The sequence below is a fragment of the Sceloporus occidentalis genome, unplaced genomic scaffold (genome assembly GCF_023333645.1).
Source record: "Sceloporus occidentalis isolate IW3139 unplaced genomic scaffold, rSceOcc1.0.p SCAF_1, whole genome shotgun sequence".
Lineage (NCBI taxonomy): Eukaryota > Metazoa > Chordata > Lepidosauria > Squamata > Phrynosomatidae > Sceloporus > Sceloporus occidentalis.
Window position 1 is genome coordinate 277384 of NW_028316981.1, and position 9699 is coordinate 287082.

The 9699-nt window shown below is 44.7% G+C and overlaps 1 protein-coding gene across 1 annotated transcript; it reads right to left on the bottom strand.

The window, feature by feature from the left end:
• Window positions 1-5429: 5429 nt before the first annotated feature.
• LOC149320281 (uncharacterized) lies at window positions 5430-9676 on the bottom strand. The gene is made up of 3 exons (XM_089501714.1): window positions 9490-9676; window positions 7236-7918; window positions 5430-6361 (listed from the first exon to the last, which is right to left on the bottom strand). The coding sequence occupies exons 2-3, from the start codon at window positions 7812-7814 to the stop codon at window positions 5666-5668; spliced, it is 1275 nt and encodes a 424-aa protein (XP_089357840.1). The 5' UTR covers window positions 7815-7918; window positions 9490-9676; the 3' UTR covers window positions 5430-5665.
• Window positions 9677-9699: the final 23 nt, after the last annotated feature.

Below are 9699 nucleotides of genomic sequence, written 5' to 3' on the forward strand. Positions count from 1 at the left end.
TCGGAAATAGGACCTTCTGGCCCCACAACTCTATGGCCCCATGACTTTGCAGTCATACATATTAATGTTATATCTATATCTATACAGTATCTATATCTATATATAGATGTGCAGCTATCTCTTTAAATACAATTTATATTTTGTTATAACTTAAATATTAAAACACAATTTATTTTATATTATAATGTAAAGATAAAACACAATTTTATATTTTGTTATAATTTAGATATAAAATACCATTTATATTTTGTTACATTTTTAGTATATAATACAATTTATATTTTATTATTTTAATATAAAGTTCAATTTCTATTGTGTTTAATTTAAATATAAAATACAACATATTTTTGTTAAAATTTAAATATAAAGTTCAATTTATGTTGTGTTAAATTTAAATATAAAACACAATTCATAGTGTTATAATTTAATATAAAATACAATTTATACTTTGTTACAATTAAAATATAAAATACAATTTAAATAAAATACAATTTTATATTTAAATAACTAAATAAAATATAAATTGCAATATATATATATATATATATATAATTTAAATATAAAATGCAATTCATATTTTGTTATAATTTAAATATGAAATACAATTTATATTTTTATAAATTTAAAAAAATGTCATTTTATTATAAATATTAATGATAATTATCCTTTATTTATAATTATTATATGCTTTAATTACAATTATTATAAATTAAATATATACATATGGGTGTAATAAATAGTTTAATCTCCGTGGAGAGAGGTGGGAAATAAATATATTATTATTATTATTATTATTATTATTATTATTATATAATTGCAAGCTTTTAAGCAATTTTAAAAATTATTTTTTACAAACCTCCTTTCTCCTCTCTAGGAACCGGTTGAGGCTCACTCTATGATCCCTCGGAGGACTGAGTGGCAAAGGGGAACCTGCGTACCATTTGCCCAAAGAAAAAAGGAAGGAACACACTTCAGGTTCCCCGTTGACATTCGGAAGGCCAAATGTCGCGAGGCTAGCTGGCGAGAATTGAAGGGAGCGTGGGAACCATAGAGAAGTGGAAGGGCAGAGAGGCCATTCTCAGGCTTCTCCTTGAGGGGGAGCTTTCACATGGAACCGGAAGTGCTGGGTGGCATATTGCACCACTACAAAAAGCAACAAAGGAACAAAATAGAATAAAGCAAAACAAAATAAACAACACAACATCGAATAAAGAAATTAAACAAATTTAATAATAATAATAGTAGTAGTAGTAATAATAAAAAGTTCAAGTCATCCAAAACATGGCAGCCAGGTGCTGACTGGCAGATCTAGATATCCATTACGCCTACATGGAAGTCCCTGCACTGGCTGCCTGTTAGTCTCTGGGCACAATGCAAGGTCTTGCTTAGAATAACCTTCAAAGCCCTTCTTCACTTTACTTGCAGGATGGCCTTCTCCCATATAATCCACCTGCAGACTCAGGTCCTCTAATGAAAAGTTATAGCAGCCGGCTAAAACTAGGCCGGCTTCAAGGGCCCCGAGGACCTTCTCTTCAGCCGCTCCCAATTATGGAGCGGCCGGCCAGGAGAGATTCGAAATGTTACTAGCCCCTCGGTTGGTTTGAAACGGCAGTCGAGACGTATCTCCTCCTCCGGCGGCCTTTCCAGATTAAGACCCTTGCATTTGTTTGTTTGACAATTGCCCTAAAACTCCCGTTTTAATCATCACTTTCACAATTGTCTACTCATTTGATAATTGTGGATGGGACTAGGGCTAGGTCCCACCCTTCTTCTGCCATGCAGCAATACACAGGATCCTCTTCCACCGTTGAATAGCCTTTCACAGTCTTAAGGTTCAGGTGGGATCTCTTGTCCTAGAATTTGAATCCATTGGTTTGTGTTGGAGGATATTGTGCATATTGTTGGCCAGTTTGCATTTCAGGTTTTTCTGTCCCCAGGAAAAATGGAGAGATGGTTTGAGAAAGGTGGAAAACATGAAAAGGGAAGAAAGAGACTGTGAAGGTCTATTAGTAGTAGTAGTAGTAGTAGATGAAACATGTCCTCTCTGAAAACTTGGTTGCTGAATTTGTAGAACAAGATCATGGGATTTGTAGTTTGTTGCAGCACCAGAGCACTCCCAAAACTACAAATCCCAGAATTCCCCAGCAGTGAACCAAGACAGTTAAAGGGGTGTCAAACTGGATTATTTCTGCAGTGTGGATGCCACCATGGCATGTATTTTAAATTCTCAATCCCATTTTTTACCCCCATTTTTCTAATTCTATGGTCTGAAATATATTCTGGTTAAAATATATATTAGCTGAAAAGCCTTCTATTCTGATCTGTTCTGCAAATGATAACGTGACTCACAAAACTGCAAATCCCAGAATTCCACAGCATTAAAGCGGGGACAAGTTGGAAATTATTTCTGAAGTGCGGATGCAGCCGTTGCAACGGTTTGAAAGAAAACCTCTGTCAAACGTTTTGTAGATAGCATCTTAACGTCTGCAAAATTAGGACAAAAATATGCAAAAGTGGTAAAGATTAATTTTGGAAATATATTAAAAGAACATTTTCTTCACCTGTAGTGTCATGGTGAAATGGCACACACACACACACACACACACACACACACAGATTCAGATTCATAAGATTATGGAAGAAATTATGAAAATTATGATCCCAATCAAACCAGAATAAATATTTAAAGGGATGTCATATTGAGGAGGGAGCAAGCTTGTTTTCTGCTGCTCCAGAGAACAGGACCCAGAACAATGGGTGCAAGCTGCAGGAAAAGAGATTCCAACTCAATATTAGGAGGAAGCCCCTGACAGAAAGGGCTGTTCAACAGTGGAACACACTCTTTCATTGGAGATTGTGGTGGTTTCCTTCTTTGGAGGTCTTTAAACAGAGGCTAGATGGCCATCTGTCAGTGGGAATGCTGTGATTGAGATTTCCTGCATGGCAGAAGGGGGTTGGACTGGATGGCCCTCTTGGGGTCTCTTCCATCTCTATGACTCTATGAGAATTTTTAAAATTGAATACAGCAGAGGGCAACTTTTATTTATTTATTTATTTATTGGATTTATATCCTGACTTTCTCCTTCTGTGTGGAGCTGCCTTGGATTAATTCATTATCATTATAATAAAGAAGAAGATGATGAGGATGAGGATGGCCAGATTTCCTTAGAGGTTTGCTACCATGGCCGCCTGCTGAGGCTGAAAGAGTGTGACTTACCCAAGGCCATCCAGTTGGTTTCCCTGGCCAAGGTAAGATTCGAACCCTGGTCTGCCAGGGTCCTAGTTCAACACTTATGCTGTCTATGAAGGTTTTGAGGGTTTGCCACCATTCCCTACGAGGCTGAGAGTGTCTGACTTGCCCAAGGCAAGTCTTTTCATGGGTGATTCGAACCCTGATCCCCCAGAGTCCTAATCCAACACTCAGACCATTACACCATGCTATCACTCATAGTTTATTTGGAGGAACTGCCACCATTCCCTCCCTCTGAGACTGAGACAGTGTGGCTCAACTTAACTGGATAAGGGCAAACCAATTGAAAGTTAACCCAGACAAGATATATGTCCCTGGTCACTCGAAGGCAGATCTGGCAACAGAGACTCTGCCTGTGATGAATGGGGTTATCGCAGGCTCACAGCTTGAGTGTGCTCTTGAACTTGGATCTCAGCCCACATGCCAAGGTTTCTGCGGTGGCCATGGGGGCATTGACACAGCAAAATGCCAAGTGGCCACTGTGCCTGTTCCTTGAGACGCTGGCTCTGGGTACGGAGGCACATGCTTTGATTGCATCCCATCTGCTGTGATGCACTTTATGTGGGGCTGCCCTTTGAGACAGTTTGGAAACTGCAGAGGGTCCAGAATGCTTATCGGGCCCAGTTATAGGGAGCCTATAAATACCCCTTGCTGAAACTGCATCACTGGCTATGGGTTCATTTCTGGGCACAATTCAAAGTAAATCCTGAAACAACATTAAGTTCAGACTATCTGAAAGACTACGTCTCCCCTGCGAGAACCCCAAGATCTTCTGGGGAAGATCACCATACTAGGCTTGTTGGGTGAGAACACTTCATAGATACACTTGGAATAAAACTGTGTCCAGTTCTGGGCACCACAGTTCAAAAAGGATGTTGTGAAACTGGAGCATGTCCAAAGGAGAGGGCCTAAAATGGTGAAGGGCCTGGCAACCATGCCCTATGAGGAATACCTTAGGGAGCTGGGGATGTTTAGCCTGGAGAAGAGAAGGTTAAGAGTGATATGATATCCAGTCCAACCCCCTGCCATGCAGGAAATCCAGATCAAAGCATCGCCTACAGATGGCCATCCAGCCTCCGTTTGAAGACCTCCAAGGAAGGAGACTCCACTACACTTCGAGGGAGTTTGTTCCACTGTCGAACAGCCCTTACTGTCAGGAGGTTCCTCCTAATGTTGAGGTGGAATCTCTTTTCCTGCAGCTTGCATCCATTGCTCCGGGTCCTAGCCTCTGGAACAGCAGAAAACAAGCTTGCTCCCTCCTCACGTGCTAAGGTTGAGGGGTGTCTGGAAGCAGCCCTTTAACATGACGATGGCATGTTAAAGGGCTGCCTGTACCGGCCCTTTCAGAAAGAAAACCATGTCAGGAATACTTAGGCATAATTAATTCCTGATGGCAGCCATCGTATGGTCTCCTATTCTCTGCACAGCCACATGGGCATTGAAGTCCTGGTGCAGCTGTGGGGGCCTCACCTTGCCCCCCCATCAATTGCAAGATAAATTTGAACATGGATTCTCATGATTGCCCCCAGGATTTACAACAGGAACCATTGGGTGGCCATTGGGAAGGCATGGGCTGGAGGAACTTGCATTGCTGGAGTGCCAATTGGCCTTTGGAGCAATGTTTATGTCAGTGGCCAGAATCACCAGTGCCAGCTGTCCCTTCCACGGCCTTTGCACCCTTGTTGTGTGTGTGTGTCTGTGTTTCTTGGACATACGGTCTGGAATGACTGCATGTCAGCATTAATTATTTGGAGGTGGTTTGCCACCATTCTCTTCCTTTGAGGCTGAGAAAGTGGTCCTTGCCCAAGGCCCCTCAGTGGATGTTTATGGCTGAGAGGGGATTCGAACCCTGGTCTCCCTTAGTCCTAGTGCAGCATTTCCCATTCCCTTCCTCTGAGAGAGTATGACAGTAAGAGCTGCTTGACAGTGGAAAACATTCCATCAGAGAGTGGTGAATTCTCCTTCTTTGAAGGTTTTTAAACAGAGGCTGAATAGCCATCCGTTGGGGATGCTCTGATTGAGAGTTCCTGCATGGCAGAGGGTTGGACTGGATGGCCCTTGGGGTCTCTTCCAACTCTAGGATTCTACTTGCCTAAGGACAGTCAATTGGGATTTGAAACGTGGATTCCTGGAGTCCTAGTTGAACATGCAAAACCACAACACCATGTTGGCTCTCAAAGATTTATTGGCAGGACGTTTGCCACCATTTCCTGTGAGGCTGAGACATTGTGACTCAACTTAACTGGATATGGGCAAACAATTTGAAAGTTAACCCAGACAAGACAAGGCACGCTCTTGGTCACTCGGAAGACAGATCCAGGAACAGAATGTGGATGATAGGACATGTTTATTGAATTGCTCTGCATGACAAGCTGCACTGGCGCCCCAAGGTCACACGCGCATGGGGCGGCAATGTCACGTCCTCCCAGTGTGGAAGAACTGTGCCAGAGCCTCTCTCACTGCCTCGCCCTCCCGCTTTTTCTCATCCTCATCATCCACCAAGGGTGCCTTCGGGGTGGGCAGCTCGGAGTTGCGCCTGTAATGGTGGCCCTCGTCCAAGACCCTGCCCTTTGTCTCGCACAGGTTGTGCAGGACCACACATGAGGCGATGATGGGGATGAGGTTTTCCTTGCCCACATGCAGCGGGGCAGTGAGGAACCTCCACCGCGCCTTCAGGCGGCTGAATGCCTTTTCCGCAACACGCTTAGCGCGATTCAGGTTCTCGTTGAAGAGCCTCTCCTTGTCATTGGTGGCCCCCGGGTACGGCTTCATGAGCCACGTCCGAATGGGATGGTCACTGTTGGAGAGCAGGAGAGGGCCGATCTGCCGGCCACACATGGTGATGGTTGGGTTCCCTGGCACAAAAGTGCCCGCCTCCATGCCCTTGAAGATGGCAGAGTTACAGATGACACGTGCTTTGTGTATACCACCGATCTCCACATCCACAAAACGCCCCGTGTGGTCGCAGGTCCCCTGGAGAAGGATGGAGTAGCTGTCCATGCGGTTGGCGGACTGTTCTCTCTGCCGCAGTGGTGGAACGATCAGACAGCGGCACCCATCCACAGCACCCACTACTTGCGGGAAGCCCAGCTCAGCGAAGCCATCCATGATCTGGGGATGACAGGAAACAAAAGGGAATCGGGATCATAGCATTGGAAGAGACCCCAAGGACCATCCACAGAAAGTTAGGCCTCTTACAGACTGCCAAAATAAAGCTGCTTCGGGTCTCTTTGGAGGTATGCTGTTTAAATGATGCATGCACCCTAAGAATCCGGAAGATGCACCAAAGCTGCACTCCAGTGCTTAGGAATGGAGTGTGGCTTTGGCACGACCTCCGGACTCTTAGGACCCATGCATCATTTAAATAGCATACCTCCAAAGGGACCTGAAGCAGCTTTATTTTGGCAGTCTGTAACAGGCTTTAGTTAGAAGAGACAACAAGGGCCATCCAGTCCAACCCTGTGCCATGCAGGAACTCTCAATCAAAGCATACCCAACAGATGGCCATCCAGCCTCTGTTTAAGGACCTCTAAACAAGGAGACTCCACTACACTCCAAGTATGTTCCACTGCCGAATAGTCTTTCCTCCTAATGTTGAGGTGGAATCTCTTTTCCTGGAGGTGCATCCATTGTTCCAGGTCCTATTCTCTGTAGCAGCAGGAAACAAGCTTGCTCCCTCCTCCATATGACATCCCTTCAAATATTTAAACAGGGCTATCATATCACCTCTTAACCTTCTCTTCTCCAGGCTAAACATCCCCAGCTCCCTAAGGCCTGACCAAAGCAGAATAGAGTGGCACTATTACTTCCCTTGATCTAGACACTATACCTCTATTGATGCAGCCTAGAATCACACTGGCTTTTTAAAAGACAATTCTGGCACATTTGCACATGGCAGATCCAAGGGCACCCCGGGTCATTGACCCTTGTACACACAGATATTGACAGGAAATGTGTCGGTGGGCAAATATTTTGGGAGACGTACCTCATGGACACTCCCCAGGTACACAGTACGTGGCAGCAGATGCTTCCTCATGGCCAGGGCAAATTCCACTAATACCTCTCTAGCGGTGGCAGCACCAACCCCAAAACGCTGGCCGATTTGCTTGTAGCTGCCTCGGTGGGCAAGCACCCAGAGGGCCGTGGCAACCCTCTTCTCCACTGGGATGGCTCTTCGCATGACGGTGTCCGTCTTCTCCAGCTCTGGACGCAGCTCTTCCACTAGCCTGTAGAAGAGGGCACGGGGCATTCGGAAGAAGAGCCGCCATTGCTCATCTGAGGAGACAGACATGACAAACCCATCCCACCACGCAGTGCTTCTTGGACGCATCCACCAGCGGCGCGGGCACCTGGTTGATGCTATCATGACGGCAGCTGCAGCATTATTGTGTAGAACGGCTACAGCTCCTGCTACAATGGCTGTCTCAGTCTGCTGCATGTGGTCACTCATCTGGGTGCCTGCGGGTATCGATGTTGTTGGTGAGAGCACCAATGCGCTGGCTGCCGTACCCGCAGATTGCAGGGTGAGTGCTAGTGCTGCCCCCACAGATGATGCTGCGTCCATGATCTTACTAGCTGGTTGTGGACTATAGATGTGCGTGGCGTCGGTGCGATGGGTCACATGGATGGGTGGCAACACTGTATCCAGGGGGCAGTGATCCTTCCTCCCTGCAAAATGCAAAGGGGGTCAAGCAGTTTGCTCATTTCTTCAGGGGCAAAATGCAAAGAAGTTTGCAAGTTTTTGCAGGGGGCAAAAATGTATTGGAGAGGCAGTAAACATGAATAAAGTTTCTGCATAAAGGAATTTAACATGGGAAGTTAATAATAATAAAATTTTATTTATGTCCCGCCACTCCCGGATACTCACAGGTAGTAGTTTTACAAGCGACTTGTAAAACTACATATGTAGTAAAACCTATGATAAGAAATGTTTTTATCATATTTGTCTGCCTTGTTTGTTATTTGTGTATGAAATAAGGGTGGTGAGGCCGGGCTGTGCCTATTCGGGCCACCTTTTGACTGGCCAGTGCGGTCAGCAGGTTGTGACCCACCTTCGGGAAAAGCAGCTTCGGAGCCACTTTTTCCTGCACATGTTCTTCACCCCACAATTTGCAAATTTCTTCAGGGGCAAAATGCAGAGAGTCAAGCAGTTTGCAAGTTTATGGAGGGACAAAATGCAAAGTCAGTCAAGCAGTTTGCACATTTCTTCAGGGGCAAAAACATGTGTATATATCAGAGAAGCAGCAGAGAAAAATGCTCTAATTGGATTGCCTTGGAGCCGCCGCAGGTGCAGTCAGTGGGGTTTTTTAATCATTTACAAAAACGCCCCTAAAATCCCCACATCTAAAGTAGATTTATGACCCTAGGATGCTAGGCAGAGCACAGCTATTCCGGTATCGATAGCCTTTCCCATTGAAGACCCTGACTATAGTTCAAGTAATGTGTAAATTCAGTTTTACTGTGAAGTAGGAAACCAACCTCTGCTGAAGACAGGGCAAAACCCTATATAAAGTCCTGCAAGTCCTTTGCTCTCTGTCCTGCATTGGAATCCAGCCAGACTCCTGGTCCCTTTGGGGTCTCTGTGTGTGTCCCTTCCCTATAATAAACTAGCTTTTAATTGAAAGAGTCTGCCTCTGCGCTGATCCTTGGAATATCTGGCCCCTCCATAAACACCTTGGGATTCGGTCCCAAAAAGGGTCCTTGTAAGAAGCCCTTCTTTTTAGTAAGCTGAACTATAGACCATCCAGTCCAACCCTCTTCTGCCATGCAGGAACTCTCAAGGCAAAGAGGGCCAGGCTGGTTGCAAATGGGGGAGGTTTGCACAAAGAAGTCCTCTGGGGAGACGATGCAATTATTAATTATTGTTATTATTATTATTTATATCCCACCCTTCTCCCAAGGCTGGGACTCAACATTAAAAAAGCACCACGCAGTTAGCAGAATAAGAGGGTCTCGCTTTTTCTTGAATGATATATAGTGAATAAAGGACACTTTTATAAGTTTATGTTGCCAGAGAGGGAAAGAAATTTTCTGGTGAAGACGGGTTCTTATGGAGAATTAAAGCAAGAATCTGCAAATATTAATGTTAGAAACCATATTTTTGTTAAATAAGACAAACCTAGGAGTAAAAAACCAGAGATACTTCTGTTATCCAAGAGGCTTGAGACTGAGCTATTCAGTGTCATGATAAAGAAATATAATTTAGAGGGAAGTAAAAAGAAAGCTAAATCCATGCCTACCTTGCAGGGGCGTTGTGCCAAATGCAAAGAGGGTTTCCAAATCCCTGCAAAGAGGGTCAGGCTGCAGGCTGCAAATGTGGGGAGTTTGCACAAAGAACCCCAATGGGAGGAGGATGCAAGTGTTGTTGCAAGCAAGAGTCTCTGCAAAGGCTCCTTCCTTCCTTCCTTCTTCCCCTCGAGGCAGGCAAAGGGGCAGCCCCCTCCCTCCCC

What these genes read in the sequence shown, in the direction of transcription:
- LOC149320281 (XM_089501714.1), bottom strand. Translation starts at nt 7,814, where the DNA reads ATGGACGCAGCATCATCTGTGGGGGCAGCACTAGCACTCACCCTGCAA. An exon ending in ACCTGGGGAGTGTCCATGAG is followed by an intron (nt 6,362 to 7,235) that starts GTACGTCTCCCA and finishes TGTCATCCCCAG; the next exon opens with ATCATGGATGGCTTCGCTGA.